This window comes from Podarcis erhardii (genome assembly GCF_964252035.2).
Source record: "Podarcis erhardii genome assembly, chromosome: 2".
Classification (NCBI taxonomy): Eukaryota; Metazoa; Chordata; class Lepidosauria; order Squamata; family Lacertidae; genus Podarcis; species Podarcis erhardii.
The window spans coordinates 76833667-76854717 of NC_138498.1; the positions used below are offsets into that span (position 1 = coordinate 76833667).

At 42.2% G+C, this 21051-nt stretch overlaps 2 protein-coding genes and 1 long non-coding RNA gene across 7 annotated transcripts in view; 1 reads left to right on the forward strand and 2 right to left on the reverse strand.

Moving 5' to 3' along the window:
- Positions 1-2422, reverse strand: part of LOC309334317 (store-operated calcium entry regulator STIMATE-like) — a 39677-nt gene extending 37255 nt beyond the window's left edge. Inside the window, exon 1 of one of the 2 annotated variants that reach the window (XM_081848568.1) lies at positions 2107-2422. In XM_081848568.1, coding sequence (XP_081704694.1) covers positions 2107-2326 — 220 coding nt within the window. In that variant the 5' untranslated portion in view covers positions 2327-2422. The remainder of the gene's footprint in view (positions 1-2106) is intronic. The other variant, XM_081848567.1, reaches the window with a different exon arrangement.
- Positions 2423-2503: 81 nt separating this feature from the next.
- LOC309334383 lies at positions 2504-21046 on the forward strand. 2 transcript variants are annotated; one of them, XR_014153061.1, is made up of 3 exons: positions 2504-2942; positions 15439-15580; positions 20556-21046. It is a non-coding gene; the product is annotated as an uncharacterized lncRNA (long non-coding RNA). The 2 variants fall into 2 exon arrangements; XR_014153062.1 differs by lacking the exon at positions 2504-2942 and adding an exon at positions 14456-14575.
- Positions 5484-21051, reverse strand: part of SFMBT1 (Scm like with four mbt domains 1) — an 84790-nt gene continuing 69222 nt past the window's right edge. For all 3 annotated transcript variants that reach the window (XM_081847918.1, XM_081847917.1, XM_081847919.1), the window contains exons 14-21: positions 19200-19264; positions 17377-17516; positions 14927-15036; positions 14292-14467; positions 13235-13413; positions 12851-13096; positions 11209-11337; positions 5484-10978 (exon numbers count right to left, since the gene is read on the reverse strand). In XM_081847918.1, coding sequence (XP_081704044.1) covers positions 10838-10978; positions 11209-11337; positions 12851-13096; positions 13235-13413; positions 14292-14467; positions 14927-15036; positions 17377-17516; positions 19200-19264 — 1186 coding nt within the window. In that variant the 3' untranslated portion in view covers positions 5484-10837. The remainder of the gene's footprint in view (positions 10979-11208; positions 11338-12850; positions 13097-13234; positions 13414-14291; positions 14468-14926; positions 15037-17376; positions 17517-19199; positions 19265-21051) is intronic.

Here is a 21051-nt window from a genome sequence, read left to right on the forward strand (position 1 = left end):
TAACCTCTCTTGCATGTCTGAGTTCAGTCTGAGCTTTGGCTCAGAATGACCTTCTCCCTGCAACTGTTTAATACTCATGTAAATTCTTTCGTGATTTCCCCTTTCTTCCATTTCTTATACATGTTAAATCTCAGCTCATCTGTAAGGTCCTTATGCAGCCACACTTGAGGATCCCAAACAGCAGACCTGGGAAAGGTTTGAAGTCTTTAAGTGGTCAGAGTAGACACTCTGGTCTTCAACTGGAGAGTTGGGACCTGCAGTAGAGCATTAGTCTGACATAAGGTGGATCATAAAAGGGGCATCCAATATCCAAATGTATGGCAAAACCACACACACCAAGAAGTCACCAAATATATGTTTGGGCTAAAGATGAGTGCCAGAAAATTTGTAAACCTGCTTTGCTAAAGAGAGCAGAAGTTTACATAATGCTTCTTTCAATGGTAAACAGCCAGCTCATGGGTCTCTAAGCAATACTGTGCAAAGGATTAACACAACACTTTGCAAGACAGATCAGAGTGATAATAAGAGTAGCATTTGAATAGAGAAGATGACTGTCAATGGCATAAAGAATACACATATTGAGAATCAAATATGGGAGGGTTCCAAAATCTGCAACAGAACACCACCTTTATTAAGCTAACCAAAATATGACAAAATAGCATTCTAGTTCTGAAGCTTTTTTCACCAGGCTAAACACAGGAGGAAGGGAACCTGATTGACGTTGGAGGGTGCAACTCTTCTCTGAAGAGCTAAACACAGGCAATAGTGCATAAGCCATTAAAAAAACACCATGATCTAGTTGGTAAACATGAGCCACTCTGTGAGATTCACAGCATTTGGAATCTCAAAACAAATTAACATGTTTCCTGCACACAACAGCTGCAGAAGGCAGACAGCTATTGCAACCACACTTCTCAGAAAGCCAATTCATAAGACAAGTCGCTATATTTATTCTTGCAGAATAAGCGCTAGAACACACTAGAGCTTTCATTTTTAAAACATACTTTCCCAAAGATTTTAAGCAGCTAAAGTTAGAGTGACATGCTCCCCAAACTCATGCTTGATAGGCAGGAAGCTGAAAATGAAAAGAAACAGAAGGTCCACTTGTCTCCATTCCCACTAACAAAGTGAACATGCAGCCTCAAATAAAACATAGTATCAGAAGTAATTTACTCCAAAAGATGAGAAAAGCACTTAGTAAAGACAGCTTGAACAGGATTCATCTACAAATGTGACAAACTTAAAGAATGACGACCATCATGTCAATACAGTGGGCATGGGGTCACATCATGGGAAGGCAAATTTTGGCAATCCATAACTCCATTTTGGAGGGTCAGTGAGCCGGGGATTAAGCAAACTTGTCAGGAGTCATACAGCTGATACAGGGGAAGTTAAAAGGGCCCTTGGGCAGAGCGATTTTGACAACTTAGTGAAGTGCATTTAAAGAAACCCACACCCATCTATCTACCTGGACACCAGTAAGAAAAACGCCCATGCTCCGAGGCAATCGTTATTACAGTACTTCATATTCTAATACGGAGTTGAATCAGTGTTGAAAGCACATCTGAGGATGCAAGGAGTGGGAGGCAGAAGGGGACTCCGCTACCAAGTCGGGGGTGCAGCTGGAGGCAGAACAAAGCCACAGAGGCGGCGGTGGGTTTTCCTGAGCACATTGTTGGAGGGAAGCCAAGGAGGAGGAGGAGGAGGGAGACCAGGAGCGATGGGGGTTGTAGGGGGCGGGAGGGAAGCGCACAGCTGAGCACGAGAGAGACCCGCTCGGCCACAAGCACAGAAAGGAGAGCCGGTCCCAGAGAGAGAGAGAGGCAGTCATGCTACATTTCGAAGACGGCGGGCTACGAAAAGCGAAACTCGCAGGAAGTTGCAGGGAAGGAGAGCAAGGAAAGGGAAGGAGGGAGGGGCGCGGAGGTGGGGCTGGGGCGCCCCAGGGAAGCAGGATGGAGGGGCTGCCTGGGGCCGGGTTGCCGCCTCGCGAGGCAGGGAAGGCGGCGGGGGTGGGGGGTCTCTCTCTCTCTCTCTCTCTGGCCCCGGGGCTCCCCGGGGAGAAGGGCGCAGGCGGGCGGGGAGGAGCGCCGGCCAGGGACTCACGCATGAGGAGGCTGAAGGCCACGACCCCGAGCAGCCCCTGCAGGAAGATGCCGAAGCTGTCCATCAGGGCCCCGTTCTCGCAGCCACGGTAGCCCGGCCCAGCCCCGGACGGAGAGGAAGCAGCGCCGGGCCCGCCAGCAGCGCCGCCGCCGCCGCCCTGCGGAGAGCCCGGCCTGGGCGTGGCGAGGAAGGAGCTGTTGGGGGCCAGGGAGCCCCCCATGGCGGACTGAGCGCGCCGCGGAGCAGGTGCGCCGGCCAGAGGGAAGGAGAGGGAGGGTCGCTCGCAGGCTCCGCGGCGCTTCCTGGGGACGGGGGAGGAACCCCACGCGCCGCGTCACCGGCAGCGCGTGACGTCAGGCGCCGTGGATTGGCTGCGCCGGGAGCCTCGGGGGAGGGCGGGGCCAAGGGGCGGCGGTGTCGCGGCCGCTGCTCTCTGTCCGTCAAGTGAGGCGGGATGCGGGTCTGGGAGGATATGCTCTTGGTTGTCTGAGGAGGGAAGAGGAGGCTGGGCGAGCCCTCGTCCTCCTCTCCGCGCCCCGGGGCTAAGGTTTCGGCCCGGTCTGTTTCTTCGCCGAGGACGGAGGCCGGGCTTTCTTCCGAGGAGGAGCTTCGCTTCCGCCCGCGGGTGAAGGAGGAAGCCTTCACCCTCCGAGCTCCTGCCGCCGCACCCCAAGCCACCGAGGAGGCAGCTTTACTTCTGAGGAGACGCGCCTGCCCGGGTCGCCCGTGGCCATTCGGCAACCCGGCGCCTGCCGCTGTGGGGAATGGCAGGACCTCGAGCGGGAAACGGCTGCCGCTTCCCGTCTCCCAGCCTAATGGATCTGGTGCTATGAAAAGTAAGCGCCTGTAGGAAGCTAGCTGTTGCTGTTATTGTGTGTTATAAAAAAAAGGCTCTAATGCTGTTTTTGGCCGGTTTAAAAACCATTTAATCCACAGGCTCATTTATTATTTTATCTGTTTCGTAAGATTTATATACCGCTAGATTGTAAAAACGACCTCGAAGCGGTTTACGGGGGGCGGGGGGGGGGAGGCAAAACAATAAAATCAAGAAGCAATAAATCCAGCCTTGTACCAAACCTGAGATCACCTTTTTACAGCTGCATAAGTGCAACACATGCCATTGGTTTGAGAAACAATGTCTAGGTTGGGGTTTAGAAGTGGCAGCTTTCAGGATGCTTTGGAGATAGCTAAAACTTTGGCACAGGGACTTGAGCTCAAGACTTTTGTCTCAAATCTGAGCTGGTCTTAAGGCTCAAAGCTAGATACTGTACTGTACTGTGCAAATAGCACTGAGAAACACGGGTGCCTGCTAATTACTGTACGGTATTAGACTCTGAGGACTAGTTTGACGCCCCCTAATGGTGGAAACTATCCTCACAGCACAGGATCCTTACTGTTACCGTTTTGTACTTGCTACAAAGTCATGGATTTTTTTAATCTCGCATTTAGGATGCAATCCTAATCCTACCTACCAACCTGGGGGCAAACCCCTATAGAAGTCAGTGATTTTCTTGAGTAGAAATGGTTAAGATTGCAAAAAGACATTCCAATTTTTGGTGACTTGTGTACTCCAATTTTATATAACACAACACATCTAGTAATAAATGGATGCCAGCAAAAATATATTTATGCCAGGAGTCAAGTATACTTAGAATGGGTCGAATTTTCTTTTGATAGAGAATATGTCACAAAACTAGTTTGTGTCTTGTGTCTGTAACAAACTGTTTTCTCATGATGATTTATAGCTGTAATTGTGAACAGGGATATTTATTAACATCACACTGATCTCAGTACTGTATGTAATAAAATATCTGCTGTATTGATTTGTACAATGAAGGCTTATCAATACCTGAGAGCAAATATTTATCTTGTTGCATACTAGAAGATAAACTACCAGGCCATTGGATATCAACCCATGTGACATGTCTGAGCCATGACTGATATTTTTCTCTACCCAAGAAGGAAATAAAATGTTTTAAATGTATAATGAGAATGGTTTGAGTGCACAATCAATACATTCAGTTTCATGTGCTTTCAGGCTGGAGAATGTGGATTGAAGTGTTTTTTCTTTTCACTGTTTTCAACTAAAGAATGTGTAATTGTATGCAGCACAATATTTACTTGTGAGTTTGTACTGAGCTAGTTTTCTGCTTTAGGCTGCAATCCTATATTCATTTACCCCCAAGTGAAGTCCTTCTGAACTCAAACTAGGTTTACATCTGAGTAGATTTGTATAGGATTGTAATGTAAATGGCAGAACTTTAACACTACATGTCAATCTATGCTTAAAACATGCAAGGTTCTACAACTCTTCTTAAAAGGCTTTACTGTACATGTAATTGACATTGAGAAGTAGACTTGTCTTCAGGGATACAGTAGTAACACTCTTGAGCAAAGAACAGTTTTATATTTTTACATTTTTTTGGTTTCTTGTAGCTCAAATGCAGGACAAGAGTTTAACTCTAGCAGGAGGCAATCTAGAAAAAACAAACATTTTAAATTCCAAATCTTGAAGTTGTCTTCCATGTATATTCCATGTTTCATGTCTTCCCATTGACTTATCCTCGCCCCCCCCCCATAGAGGATGTCTGTCACATTTTAAATATATATGCAGCTTTGTGTATGCAAGGGAATCCGTTCAAATTTGGGTGGAAAGAATTTGCTTACCACATTCTGGAGTGGGGGGTATTTATGGAAATAGCTTACATTGTAGAGATGCCCTTAATTTAAGTAATCTGTATAAGATGAATAGGTGCATAGGTTAGGGAAATAAATTTAATGAAAAACTGTTTTCTGTCAGTTTGACAGCAAAGTGAGCTGTCGGTCAGAAAAACTAGACTGCTGCCTGACTTTCTTAGATGAAGTGGCTAGGGGAGAAATGTATCGATGTCTTCGTATTTGTATTGATAAACCAATAAAACAGTAAAAAAAACCACTATTGGTATATTGCCTCCACTGACAGAGCCTATATGCTGTTGAACACATGAGAGTTACTACTGGACTCAGTTCCTGTTCATTTCTTAACTGAGGCACTGGATTGGCCATGTGGCCAACAGAATATTAGACAAGAAAAGCTTTTGGTCTATCCAGCAGCATTTTTACCAGCAGATTTTTCTAGGGGAAACTGTTTGCAAAAGTTCTTTCCTAAAAGGGTCACAGGCAAATAAGCCCAGCACTAAGAGCATATGATAATGTTTCTTGAACCATAATTGTAAGACACTTGGAAATTCACCTTTGTGCCTATGAACCCTCAAGTGCTTGTTTATGTAATAGTAATGTAATCCAGTTTCCCCTCAATGACACATGTAACATGGAATTCTGAGCACTCAAGCAATACTCAGCTTATTGACACAAAAGTAGACCAGCAGCAACTTAAGTATTTTTTAAAATTTACTTACAATCACTTTAAACGGTCATGAAGTACCACAAAATTATGTACATTCATTTACAGGAAAAAAAACCAAGCAAAATAATCCATTTAAAATATTTTAACCCTTTAACTGATACATCTATCCAGTAAAGGAGGATCTTCAATAGGCATATTTTATGTGCATATTTCTCCATTTTTGAATTTTACCCTCAGTTCACACATATAATTTATATATATTAAATCAAAGAAAAATACAGCAAGCAGGAGGAACAACACAATATACATCTTTAATTTTTTTTTAAAAAAAGAAAGAACAAAGCAGGGAAAGTGCATGTTCAATGATTTATTACAACAAAACAGATCTACATATATGCTGGCAGTACCTGCCCTAGAAGGCTCTTTCAAGAGATTTCTGATTGTCTATAAACACTAACAGAACTGGTTCAGAAGTCAATGGAAAAATCTGTGTGCAGTCCTGTATGAGAGTGGACTGGGTGATTAGGTAACAACAGCAGAAGCTGACAAACATGAAGCCTCTGTGATATACAGATAGTACTTAAGGTTTCTTAGGAGTTGCAGTTAAAGGAGTAAGTTCTTCACAGTTGTTTTTTTTTTTTTTAAATCACTTCAATTCATTACTTGAAGTTCCAAAGTTCTGGTAAATCCAGTTTCCACACTCCTGAAGTTTAAGACAACAAGTCAGTGGAACATTGCATTTCATTCTAGAGTCTGGAGGAAGTAATGTGCTGCATTCCATGGTTCAATCTTGATTTTATTCTTTTAAGTAATTTAATCTGGTCAGCAGCAGTGCAATAATTAAGTCTAACTTCTAACAAGCAAGTAACTAATATAAATAACTGCTGTACTTCTAGTGTCTCCAATTTTGATCCTTTTCAAAAAGGAATTCACACTAGCAAGGTTCACTACAGATCTCATCAGCTACTAATCCAGCCTGCAGTGGGTAGCACTGGGCAGAAGGAGACTTCCTTTCTTTCTGCGGAAAAAAATGGGCAGACACACCTATAATGGTAGCATCTGCTTGGAGCATCTTTTTTTCTATTATTCTATTACTTCCCCTTTCAGCACATCATACCCCAATTCTGCAGCATTCCTAGTACATTTTCAATGGGGCTCCTCTGGAGAGAAGAGGGGTGGGAAAAAGTTACTCCCACCTACCCGCTTTTGGGTTTGGATCTATGGTTTATATAATGGATTATATAATGAGCTTTTAAAATTGCATGCTCAAACCCCATTCTAGCCTCATGGTTAAAAGGTTACCTTTGACAACAAAGTTCATATATGAATGATTTAGGGAAAGTTAATACCAGCGTGAGTTCTCAGCACACAGTCAAATTTACACTCATGAGGTTTTCAGGCAAGTCCCTTTGTGCTTAGCAAATCTTGGTATTTCAGATACTACTTTCACAGTAGACAAAATCTTAGACAAAACTGAAAATCGCAACAAAAGCCTTATTTAAAACATTGTTTTACTTTTGGCAACACTCTGGTATGAATTCATAAAGCTTCACAATGTGTGCAGAAAGAAAGCGGCTGATGTAAAGATGTGCACTGCCTAGGTAATCTGGCATGCAAAATTCTCCAACAAGACAAACTTTTGAGCTGATTAGGCTTTGGCTAGAAATACGTAAAAAGTATCTGCAAATCAGACAAAAAGTGTGTGCTCATTTCACTAAAGGGTAGAGTCATCTAATGAGAATGGAGGAGGGGGGGAAGAGAAGGGTCTCTGGCAGCAGCACTGCCAGATGCCAAGCCCTGCTGGTCTCACTAGAATCAGATGCTCCAGGACCATACTGCATCCAAGGGGTGTGTTGGGAGAACAGGAGAACCTTGGATCCTGATCCATCCTGTTTCCCCCTGATGCTGAAGCACCAATGGTAGAGGGGCAAAGATGCCAGTCCTACCTGTGGCAGCTGGTAGAGAGGTTCCAAATGCTGACTTCCTTCTTAGCCTGTAGATAGGGAGGACTGCAAAATCCTTTGCTCCTGGTATTGTACCCTAATTGACACACTGCTATAGATTTAGTATTCAACTTATTCTACCTTACTGTAAAGCATTCGTGGCTAACCTCTGGGTCCAGGTGTCTCACCAGCTCCATCAAGGCAATTTTATGGCAGTGGCAGAAAAAAGGGAAACATTTATAAATTAGACACATTGATGGATGGCTGTAGAGGTTTGTGAGTTTGCCCTTTGTGCTTGCATGCAGATTTGTGCAAGACAGCGTGGGGTGGCCACACCCAGCATGGGCATGCTAGCTAGATCAAGGGTAGCTAAAAACCCACCTCTGGTTAGTCCTTTCAGAGGTGGGTTTGTGAAAGTACTAACAAGGTTTCCATTATCTTAACAGGATTGGCAGTTGCATGGCAGGTACATAAATTTTAAAGCACTGTCAATCCCCACCCCAACCCCTGTCTCTTTCAGAGTCTGGAATAAGCCCTTCATGGCACAGGCTTCCCACCTCCTTTCAAGTTTCTAGCATTATAGAAGCGGTAGCTATGCCAAGTAAAATTAGACCAGAACTATCTCAACTATCTCACGTTTTATTAGATAGCTGTGCCAGTTAACAGGATGCAACTTAGAACCTTTGAGTGTAAACCAAAATTATGTACTGAATTTCTTTTGACAATAGCTTTATAAGCTGCTGTTTCCCACCCCCAAAAGCCAATCAAGTGGAAAACCTATGTTGTTTAATAAAAGTACCTATAAATTTATTTTCATGTAGTCATTGTATAGCAACTAGCCCCCAGAGATCTAACAATTATGTTTATCTTTTCTCACTCTCTGCTTTGGACACATGTACTTTATCCTAGTAAGAATGTCATTAGCATAGTTAAAATGCACAATGTTATCTAACTTTTCAGACTCTCTCCCACTCTACTACAGTAGCACAATAACCTTTTGAAGTTTTAACAGCATTAAGTCAGATAAGCTTCCAATTGAACTGATTTGGGCAGTAAATGGAAAGAAATGAAGGGTTTGTAGATGAGGTTACATTTCCCTGAAGTTGGAAAATATTCCAGGGCTACTTAGGGGATGAATGCTTTGCAGACGGCTACAAATTCAGCCCACAAGATACGCTGGAATTGTCTCAAGAAATGAAGTGTACAACTACTCATGTGTTGCATAGAAATGACTTAAAGTAACAAACAATGGAAAGCATCTCTCTTTCTGACAGCCCCTAAATGGATCCCACTGGGATCAAACTCCTAAAGTAGGGCAGAAATATTAGCTTATAAATATATCACAAATAGCCAGCACCTACTCCATTGGCTTCAGAAACGTAAGTTGGCTTATTTACAGCAATGCATGGAGTATGAAAGTTTTACTTTAAAAACTCTGAAAATCTCAAGACATACAAGTTTTGTACATATGCCATTCTTATGATTTTTGATCCCCCCCCAGAAGGTACCCAATAGTTACCTTTTTAATAAAGCAAAAGATGCACTGAAGCTGGATAATGAAAAAACCTGGATCCACCCCACCCGCCCAATGCCAGAGAGAAGCATTCAAACCAACACATACAAGTGCATTTCTCATAAATAAATGGACCAGTTGAATAGCACTCATTTCAATATATAAATGTAATTGCAAACTTGGTCCATATGCTCATTTACACAGCATTTAATGTACTAAACCTACTTTGGTTGAAACCTGAAGTATGAAAGCTCTGAGTAATCATTCACTGCATCCATACTCTTATCTAGGGTCTCATAAAGCTAGGAAGGTTATTCATTTCTTTTAAGACACCATACAACCCTCTTCCTAAACAGCACTCATATATATCCTGGAACGTGACTCTGCAGGAAGACAATGTTTCAAACTGTGAAGATCAAAAAGATCCAGTGATGCGGATATACTTCAAATTTAACAGACACATATAATGGGTGCAGAAGCCCATTTGGTGCATGGCTGGATCCCAACGAAGCTGGATTCACTCTGCAGAAATCAAAACCTGTAATTGTTCAGCAATGTGCACCAACAGTTAGTTGTTGCAGTTGTGGGAAGTTGCTGTATAGATAAGCATAAGCTAGCACATTATGAAGTTGACCATAGTTGAATTGCCTCTACATAAACCCACAAAGTTATGTAGAGAACTATGGACCCTATCTCTTAAGGTGTACACACAGTACAGGCTGCATGAACTGTCCAACAAAAAGGACATCACAAATCATTTCTGTTATATACTTAAGATAGAAGAGGGAAGACGACATTTCACCCATGCATTTACAAAACAACTACAATTTTCTGGAGAAACCCTTTAAACATTGGAGAATTGATAGGAGCTCGACATTTCTGTCCGTTCTTCCTTTACAGATGCAAGGTCAATTTCCAAAAACAAATGAGAATACGAGAAGACTTAATCCCAATCTCATACCATGCAATATTCTAGTAAATATTTTCAGAAAAGAGAAATGATACTAAAGTGTCAATATTTCTGTGCAGCTTTCAGTAAAAAATAAAATAATAATAAAAAATTAGGTTGCAGCTTATCTGTAAAGCAGAGCCATATGTTAACTTTCAAACCTCCTGTTCTACAATTCCCAAAACTTGTCCTCTCTGTGCCTTGACCAGCAGCATGGCAGGCAGAAATTCTGTCAGGCACAAACTTCACCACCACTCCCTCTCCATGACAAACAGCTCTAACTTTTTTAATCTGTGACTTTCAGATAACTTTTGGAGGCCCAGGACCTCTGTCAGGTGAAAAAATGTTGGCATTCCTATTTTGACTGCAGAAAAGCACATGTTGCATAGCCATATATGACCTTCCCCGAAAAATGTAATTCCCTCATAGCTTTTTTTTCCCAGGCTGTAGAGGTAGAAAGCAAGTTCCAAAATAAAAATCACAAACAAAAAACATCTGGCTGCACTTCAGTTTTCAAGCTTTTGGCCACACCACTTATCTTGGCAATCAGCGATATTAATGTTTAAAAAATTATGTTTAAGACAAAGAAAATGAAGTAGTTCTGCAAATGGCAAGGAGATTTCCATCAATCGGCATTCCCTTCCATGTGCTGCCAAGTCTGTCCATTTCAGACCAGAACTACAGGATTTTTTTCTCCCCTTAGAGGAGAGATTACAACCACCTTTATTCATCAAAAAAGTCCTGATGTACAGAACAAGCGACTACTACATTCTTAATCCAATAGACAGCTGTGAAAATAGCTGGGATTGCATTAATGTTTTGCTCCAAGTATTTTTTCCCGCCCCTCAAAGTGCAAGACTGCAAACGCCAGTTTATAAGCAGTTTCCGTCTGACCTTCCTTGCCTCACCCTGTTGAAGGAAGAGTAGGATGCTGCAGTTGTGCTTTAAAAATTCATTTTCCAACTTATCACCCCCTCCCTTTAGTTAGCAAACTGTTGGTAGAAGGCAAATTTAACCCTTTCAATGTGATGGCAAAGTTTAATGGCTGGGCCAAGTTTCAAGTCCATACACTCCTGAACAGTGGGGAGAGTTAGCAGGAGAAGTGCCTGTCCATCTATTTCCTGTTGAGAGACAGAGAGAGAACAGGGTTCAGAACTGATGAAAAAAATGCCATTAAGATGCATTAAATGGTCCGATTGAAAGCTAACAAATCAAATGGGAATACATCCCTCGACAAAGTATAAGGATCCAAAAAAGCGAAACTATTTGCAATGCTAGAAAGTTATTGAGACAAAGACTAGAGATTTCATGTGCTCAGTTAACAATTGCCAACAGTAAAACAATAGAATACCTGATCCAGAAATATTCTAGCTAATGGGGCACAGTCTGTAGATTTGAGGAACCGCACAACATCAGCTACACTCCACTCCAGAGGGTTGCTGTCCAGCTGCAGCTTTTCTCCAACGTCTATCTTTATTTCCTATCCCACAAGTCCCAAAACAAAGCAAAAATATTACATTTGCCCTGCTCAAGCATATTTACTCTTTTCGTATATTCCCACCAATTCCACCCGAGTTATCACCTGAAAAGAGCCACAGATCATGACATTTTGGATTCTCGGTGTTAGGGATTTTGTGTGTGTGGCGATCAAATTTAATTCATAAGGTGTGAACCATGTACTCATGAACAGAATCCACAAACCATCCCCTCTCTCTGCCCCACCCCCAAGTTGTATATTCTTGAGACTGTAGCAAAAAAATGTTGACAGGGCAGCACTTGGAGGGGAAATCCCTAAATCCCAGCAACTAGATGAGATCTATACATGGAGCTTCTAGTAAGAACAGGTGGAATGTGTATACAGTCATACCTCAGAAGTCAAATGCCTTGTGACTCGAATGTTTTGGGTCCCGAATGCCGCAAACCTGGAAGTATATGTTCTGGTTTGCAAACGTTCTTTGGAACCCGAACATCTGATGCGGCTTCTGATTTGCTGCAGGAGTGCCTTGGTTATACGTTTTGGAAGTCAAACGGACTTCCGGAACAGATTCCGTTCAACTTCTGAGGTACAACTGTATATTTTTAATAATAATAATAATAATAATAATAATAATAATAATAATAATAATAATAATAATTTACCCCACCCATCTGGTTGGATTTCCTCACCCTAATCACTGCAGTGTTGCTGTTGTGGTGAGTTAGGTATGCAACAGGTTGCACTAAGTGCAAATTATATGCAAGTTTATATGTTGAATTATACAATCGGTTAAATTGTGTATATGCAATTTATTGTAACAACTGATTGTTGCTATTTCAGTAGAGAGTTCATGCTCTGGATGCATGATATACCAGGAAGGAGGTTTTGAGTCTTCCCTAGTGTCCTGGGAGGGAAATTTCTACTGATGCAACTTCCTTCCCCAGAGCAGCAAGAGAGGGGGTAAACCTGCCATCCCTGCACTCTCCCAACCTATATTCTGGAATTGTTATTTAAATAACAAGTATCAGAAATGTATATAATTAGAATGCAGGGAAATGGATTATTTTGCTTCTAAAGAAAATCTCAAAACTACTCTTAATAATCCTTCCTTAACAGGGTCTGTTTCTTCTTTGCTAGGTCACAAGTCAGTACAAATATTTCCTCACCTGCTTATTGGAGCAATTATTTTGCCCCTTTTGATTTTAGTACTAGGTAGACCTGACAAATATGAGCACTTATTTCCATTTAATAACAAATGGGGGGAAAGGCCTCAGCCTTCAAGGCTCATCATTAGATGGCTTAATGACCTTGGGTTGCATCCAGCTAAACCATTGTGCACATGGAAAGACTTCTGTGAGCCCAACCTTCCCTTCCTCTCCTCCCCCTGTGCACACCCCATATCTGCTCTGGGGATTCCCAGAGATTTAGAGATAACCCCCGATGAACAAAATCTCTATTTCTGAACACTAGATGCTCGCTGCTAAGGTATTCTTTTTAAAAAAATTCCAAGACCTACCTTTGGTGAAGGAGGCTTATTTTCATCATCTGAGAAAGAAAAGGCGCGTAGTTTCCTTTTCCGTTTGTCCCGGTCCTGAGCTCCAAAATGGGATTGCTCGCTCTGTGTGGGGGAGGATGACCGCGATTTCTTTTCTGACACTTCAGACTCTTCAAGCAGTTCCTCCTGGTGCTCAGAGGTGCTGTCTTCCGTAAGGGACTCTTCATCTATGTCATCCTGATCATCATCCTCTTCACCCCCACTGCCCTGAAATGGTATGGAAAGGAGACGGGGAGACTCAGAGGTAGACAGTGAAGACTGTATGTAGCAAAATACCAAAAAGCCCATTCATCTAATACCTATGGAACACAGAGTGCATTAAATAAATTGTATGCGTTATCATACCTGGGGTGAGCCAGCAGGTGTGTTATCTACAGAGGTAGAAGAGCGTTTCTTCTTATGAACAAAGAAGTTTTTCCGCTTCTTTCTTTTCCTGCTTGCCTTCTTCATGCTTGTCTCTGTGTTGCTGTGGATACCTGGTGGACGGCCAATCCTTTTGTTTCTTCGCTTCCCATAATAATGGGCTATGAGAAATTAATAGAAAAAGGATTCTGACTGTGAAATGTCAGGATGATTCATCTTTTGCTAGCCCTACATGTATCAAGAGTGCCTCTAAAATCTCCTTTTATCACCATGTTTTATTTATGATATTTATGCACCACCAACAGGGGATAAATGATGTCCATCTATATGACCTATTGTTGCTGTTTGATACCTATGGGTATGTGCCTTAGAAGAAAGATGACATATTCTGCGGTACATAAATTAAACTTGTACTGGCTATTGGAATCTAGTAACTCAACAAACAGCACAGTGATTCAAACGGTTGGAGTGGCAACAATTTTGCACATCAAACTGCTCTACAACCATCAAGAGTCCAGTTTCTCAACATGTTAAGTGGTGACCAACCTGCAAATGAATCCCGCCCAACACACACACAAAAATATATCAGCATTGCTTCCCATGGGGCGATCAACAGATTCCCAGAGGGTAGTTTAGATTTAATTTCAAATCCCATATGGCTCCTCCAAATGAAGATAGAAAGGTCAGGAAAGGTGATGTATCACTCACATAATAGGTAGGTTTGTCCGGAGACCAATAGGAACCCCAGTACAATCACAGGTTGGGTTTACTAATACAGCATGAGTTTTCTGCACTGCTAAACTAACTGAAGAAGGACTCAATGGACACTTTTCGACCAAGGGCAAGATTAAATGTTGATGATATGGTCACAGTCCAGTGGTGCTTTGAGCATATATAAACTAAGATGAGCATGATCAGCAGCTTTAAGGAAACTGCATTTACTGGAAGTTGTGCTTTGCAGCCACTGACCTACACTGTAGAATAGCTCAGTAGTGAATCAGAAAATTCCCTTGTAGGGCCAACCACCGCAATTACTCACTGTATTTGGTTTTTGTCAAAACAGAGCAGTTCTCTGAACACTTGTCTAGCACCATTTGGGGGCCAAAGAGATTTGGACAACATTCAAGTTTGATACAGGTCTGCCTGCAGAACTCTGTGACTCGATCAGCTGTTCTTACAACTTCCACTGTGGCACGGTAGCTCTTTCCTTTATACCTGAAGCAAGGAGGAAAACAACAACAACATGTGATTTGATCATCGTTTTTACAAAGACAATATTCTGGATGCCATGGAATTTCTTATGTTTACAGAAAACATTTTAGGGTGAGGAAATGTTGTGCATCACCATTCTCAAACCAAGACACACTCCTACTGTACTGGTTATGGTGCCTGGACCAAATGCTGCTATAGGAGCATCTCAAACACCAAAGGGTCCTAGAACATGGCTGCATGCATTCCATCAGGGAGAAAAGATGAACTTCCTCCTTTACAGAGCAGTGGTCACATTCATTGGAGTCATGACAGCCAGGTAAGGGTGTTTGGGAACGCAGGGCAGCATTTGCAGGCAAGCTCAGGGGGTTAGCATTACAAAGGCTGAGAAATCCTTCCTTGGCAATGTCTAATTTGGCCTAAGAGCAAAGGACCAACACACACTACAGAACAGAGTCCATTTACTTTGCTTTCAGGGTCTCTCCGTATCCATGCCATGCAGCTTCCTCATCCAGCTGTATTTCTCTAAGGACACGGCTAGGTTTATAGGCAGCATTGATCAGCAAAGAAAGAACCTGAAAATGGAAATGAGGAGAGAGTGTTATGAATGCAGTAGGCAAGTAAATTTCTTCTAACATGTTAATATGACTTAGTAGATTAGTTCTATTCATCTGAGTTAGCAACTTGAGAGACTGAGCATTAAACTAAAATGTATCAGTATAATATGTTTAGAAAGGACAGCACCTCTGAACCAAAAACAGACAACAAGTAAGGATTTATCTGACTGCCTAGGATTCCCAGTTCAGTGTTCAGTATAGCCTAACTGTCTTTCCACATTTCCCTCAATGTTGTTCAGGGTAAAGTAATGTTATCTAGCAAATGTTGCTACTTTATTTTATAAAGGTATGCCAAAAATTTGGAGAATACTCCCCCCCCCCCGGACTTCATTTCTGAGATTATTCATTTTCTCCCTCCAGCTCCCAGTCAAGAAAGAGGATTCTTAAGGAAGGATAGATGGAGAATGGCAAAAGAGACACCACTAACATACCAAACAAAGGGAGCATGGAATAAGATTTCACAGCATTCCATTCAGGAGGGAATATTTACTACAGGAAGGAGGTAAAGAGGAGTGCTAGGAAGGTTTATCACAATGGCTAAACAAAGTGGAACAATGAGCTAAAAAGCAGGCACTGGAGGAAACAAAAATGCCAGTATCAAGTTTAACACGTTTACGGGGTGGTCTCATTTGAAATAAATGCCCAAGGATACATTAAAAATGAGCCAGATTTTGATCAAATACAAGAGGTTTGATAACGAGCTTTGAGCCAACTTGCTTTCAAAGTAAATATTTATCCTTGCATTCAAATATCTGGGAAAAAATGCTGAGTGATAATTGCCCCATTCAATTTATTCCGAGAAGACAGCCATGTAAGAAACATACATCAATTTAATGAGCAAATAACCCAGAATAGTGAACCACCCTTATTTAAAAAAAACTCATACAAAAAGTATTTTGCACTGTTAGACCATGGATACTGCACAGTATCTGACAAAGCTGCCACTATGAAGAATAACCCATGGCGTTTAACATGCAGCAAAGACCCCCAGAGGCAACTCCTATAATCTAGAATGTTCTCAAAGGACTATAGATTTGTCACAACAGATCAAATGACTGACTCATCAACTCTAATATTCTGTCGTGGACAGTTTCTACTGCTGCTTAGTGACAGGTGTATATTCTCTTCTCCATAATGCCACTTAGGCATTTCTGTAATACAACAAAAAATACAGAGCTCTACAGATATCTAATTTGCCCTAAAGCCTTTTCATTTGTCACTGGATGTCCATTCTTGCCTTTCCACTTCAAAAATGCACTCAAGGCAGGGAACATAATACATTAAAAACAAATAGCTTAAAAAAAGTAAAACACAATGAATTAGACCGGGGTAGTCAACCTTTTTATACCTACCGCCCACTAATGCATCTTTCTTGATGGTCAAATTTCCTTACTGTCCACCAGTGCTCGATGAAAGGAGGATTCAGCTTGTGCCGTAGAACCCCCTACCACCCACCTAGAATCCTGAAACGCCCACTAGTAAGTGGTAGGGACCAGGTTGACAACCCCTGAATTAGACTGTGAAGAACCATGAGTAAAAAACAAACTCTACACCCTATAAGAATGGCTTATATTTCTGTTGTTCTATCTGGTACTGCCTTACAATCGGAAGAAGTTAGTATGTATATGTCCTTTTGCAGAGGTTTATACCATTATGAGTTTCCCCTGTCTTGCTAATGTGAATGGGCCCCTTATAAAAGAACTATAGTGTTCTTTGATAGCTGAAAAATCAGAGTAACGCCCTCCAGCTAGCTGGAAGGGGCAGAAACTTGTTTGCAGCCAGTTTTTTATGGTGAGTATGGACTTCTCCTTGCAGAACTGGACTCTTGATTCACCAGAATATACCGCCATGTCCCATGGGTTCCAGATTACCCTAGACAAAACTGTGCTTTCCAAACTTACCAGGAAGCCTCTGGCATACCATGCAACAATACAAGCTGATCACACCACCATCCCTATGACACAGAAGAAACCATCTTGCTACTCTATAGCTGAATTTGTTTCATGAAATGCAGATTGAGAAATCTGGTTCAGACAAGTCTTCCCCACAGCACGGGTCATTATTTCATGTTTTAGTGATTGAGAATTATGCTGTGCGACTTAATGCTGCCAAACCCACCAATATCCTGATTATGATTTCAACTTTCCAACCTAATACATTATTTTATAGGTCTACACTTTTCCATACTTACGTTGAATGCTGCATTAATGTATTCCTAGCCTACAATGATACAAAGGGTGTGCTTTGACAGAGAAATTGTGCCACAAGTATATAGCCATGTTTTCCAGATGCCCTTACCTCTTTAAGAACAAGGACACAGTTTCCTGGTCCCACAGACTGTGGCAGTTCTGCAATTCTACCTTTGTTAAGATATGGCCCTGAGAAGCAGCGATGATTAAAGTAGATCTTTGGACAGCAGTATTTACCATTGGTTACAACTAGAAAAAATAAGAATAATAATAAGAACACTCTGTGCAAACATGTGCTCTAAATACAGTGGAACCTTGGTTCCCGGACGGCTTAGTTGCTGAACAAATCGGCTCTGGAACTCCACAAACCCAGAAGTGTTCTGGTTTACAAACCTTTTTCAGAAGCTGAACGTTCGATGTGGCTTCTGTTGGAGTACAGGAAGCTCCTGCAGCCAATCAGAAGCTGCACCTTGGTTTTCGAACGGTTTCGGGAGTCGAACGGACTCCTGGAACGGATTAAGTTCGAGAGCCAAGGTACCACTGAGCTAGCATTTAGAAATATTTAAACTATAGAAATTAAACCAATAAATACAGGGCCCCATCCAACACTGCAGCTCCTCTGGTGCAACACACTTCCATGCATGCAACTGCTCTCCCTCTCCTGTCCCCTCTGATCTCTGTGTGCCTGTAAAATCAACTCGGGGGAGGGGACTTGAGGGACCCTCTGGTGCAGATGTTTTCTGGAAGAGCGTGGGCAGAGGAGAGGGAAAGAGAAGTCCCAATGCACCAGTGGAACTACACACACAAAACTCTGGATACAATCCAGAGTTTCACATATATGCACATTTATTTTTGATAGCCTCCTGCAACTCACCCAAAGCTGGACCTGAGGGATGAGGGAACTTGCCCAAAATTCAGGGAGCTAATCTGCACAAGGGCCTTTTCGCTAGCACAAAACCCCTTTGAGTAGCAAACACAGGTTTGGATCTAAATCACTAAAAACTGGGCCAGAATCAGCTATGTCACAGTGTCACAAAGCCCAATCAAACAGAAAGCAAGGGCTTGTGGCCACTGCCAATACCTGATTTTCTGGACTCCTCGCTGCCCCAACTCTGTTCTAGTTTATCCCATTCTGCAGTGTGATTGGGGTGCCCTCAGAGGACCCCTTTGAGAAGCTGCTGGGGGACCAGAGAGAGGGAAAGTCAACTTCTGCCATCCTGTTATGCAGACTTTTTTGGGGATACAATTTATTATGTGTTAACGCTGAAGCAAAGTTTATGGTTATTTGCTTTAGCGTACAAAATAAGTTAGTATCCTCCGTGATGCAAGATAGTTAAAGATATCAATATACCAATAGTCATTTCATTCCAGCTATGTTTGGACTAAGAGCTGCTTTCTCTTAAAGCCCTAATTCCAGGCATTTATAATTGGCACATATAGAGATTGTATTGTATTGACATAACACCTCTCCATTTAAAAACCAATTAAATCCCAGAATGAGCAGCAGCCACTTCTGCAAAGCTGACATTAGGTAGCACCTCAAACACACATTTTGTTGCATTGCAAGTCATGCAGTAAGATTTTAGAGAGTATTAACTGATTTGTTCAGCAGCAGATGCACTTATTCAACATTCATCCATTCAACAGTTTAACAAATGATTAGATTTCACCATCTGGCACATATGGAATTCTACTGTCAAATGGCCTTTTGTCTATAGAGTTGCCTGAGTTCCCTGCAAAGCAGAACATGGAAACTCACTGCAGAACGGATAAAAGTTCAAAGGAAAAGTAGGAAGTGTTTGTGAGGAAGAGCCTCACCCCAGCAGGATAGTTCTAGAAAGCTAAGCCCGTGAGGGAAACATGACATGTACACACCATGGCATTTAGCCTCATTCTCTAACTACTACAGACACAAAGACACTTCTTTCTTACCGGTATCAGCGGAGTTCAGTTCCTGGCTCTTTAGTCCCTCATGGACAGTTCTTGAGGATAATATTCTGACCAAGGAAGAGAGCAAAGCAAGAGAGAGAGAGAGAGAGAGAGAGAGAGAGAGAGAGAGATTATTCATTATTTGGGCTCTTGAGCTCCTCATCCCGTTTGTGCTTTTGTTTTTGTTTCTACAGTAGAAGGGACTTGTGCCTCTAGCAAAGGTTTCATATTCATTGTCTCCCTTCCCCCGCTTCTCTCCTCTTGCCCCCTCTGGAATTGCCGTTCCCTCATTCCCTCCTTAGGGCCCAAGCCCTATTATAATTAAATCAAAGCACACAAAATTGGGAAAAAATAACATATTCTTCCCCTGCCCAGCCCTGCATCCATTGTTTCCCTCTGTCTATTTTAGACTCTAAACCTCCCAGGGCAGGTCATATCTGTTCTTTATAAAGCAGTATGCACATAGGTGGCATAACAAATGACAACTACTACAACAAGTGAGTTAAAGAACAGGAGTTTTTAAACTAATGTATTAACTGTGTGTAAAAGGGGTGGGGATTCTCAGGCCTTTGATCCTTAGGATTTTCTATAACCCATGACTCCTCCTCGGCACCCACATCACAGACCCTGATGCACACGCTCTGCTAGTTGGAATGTATCCTTGAATTGGAATAGTGTCCCTTTCTTACCCAGATAGAGAGATAAATGTGCAGAGACCTCTGATTTTTGTGCGGCTGTACAAAAATAAGAGTCACATTCATGGCCTTACCCACTACTGGCATATGGTCCTTGGAAGGTTGCCCACTAGTGAATGTGGCCCCCAGGCTGCTGAATAAGGTCCCCCAACTCTATAAAACCAACAGGGTGGCCAGAGATGTAAGCACTGCTAAAGAACAGCAGCCACATGTCAGGTGAAATAATGCCAAGTGAAAAGGGAGCAATATCCCTCCCACCCTATCCGACATGTTGCATGCATGTGAGAAAAATGCACCAGAAGATGGAAAGCAAAGCTGGCAATGGCTTCCAAGAACTGGAGGACAGAGAACTTGCTTAAGGAACTACCCCAAAGTGTGTTTGTGCTATAGACTCTATAGCATAACATCTATAGCATCTGCTGTGTCTATAGTATAGATCAGGTGTTATCAACCTGGTCCCTACTGCCCACTAGTGGGTGTTTCGGTGTTCTAGGTGGGCAGTAGGGGGTTCTACGGCACAAGCTGAATCCTCCTTCCATCGAGCACTGGTGGGCGGTAAGGAAATTTGACCATCAAGAAAGATGCATTAGTGGGCGGTAGGTATAAAAAGGTTGACTACCCCTGGTACAGATATTAACATCTCAATCCAACTATTATATGACAGGAAGATCCACTGATGGCAGGTCACTTCCACAGAACTGTTGTGTATCAAGCAAAGTATGGAATTATTTCTTCTGAATTAGCTGGACTTCCATCTACTTTTCTAACAGAGTTCATCTTCTGCTATTGCAATCCAAATGCAGATTTGTGAGGCTAACCACCTACGTGACACGTGGAACATTTGAGGACCTGAAGTGAAAAAGAATTAAGTAACAACCTTTCAAGCAGCACTTATGAGGGTGAATTTAAAAAAGTAATACCCAACGCTGTCCTAACTAACGGAAAAGTGCACACCTCCAATATGACCTGAGAACAGTTCACAAAAATGCAGCTGATTTAGAAGAAAAGTAGTTATGGTATATCCAGAGAGTATCATAGCATGACAGAGCCACAAACATGCATAATATTTCCAACTACTAAGTAAGTGAGCTCTAGTTAACTGCATTCAAGCTTCTCAAAAAACAGTCCATTGCTAGCAATGTGAAATAAGTTCAGTGCTT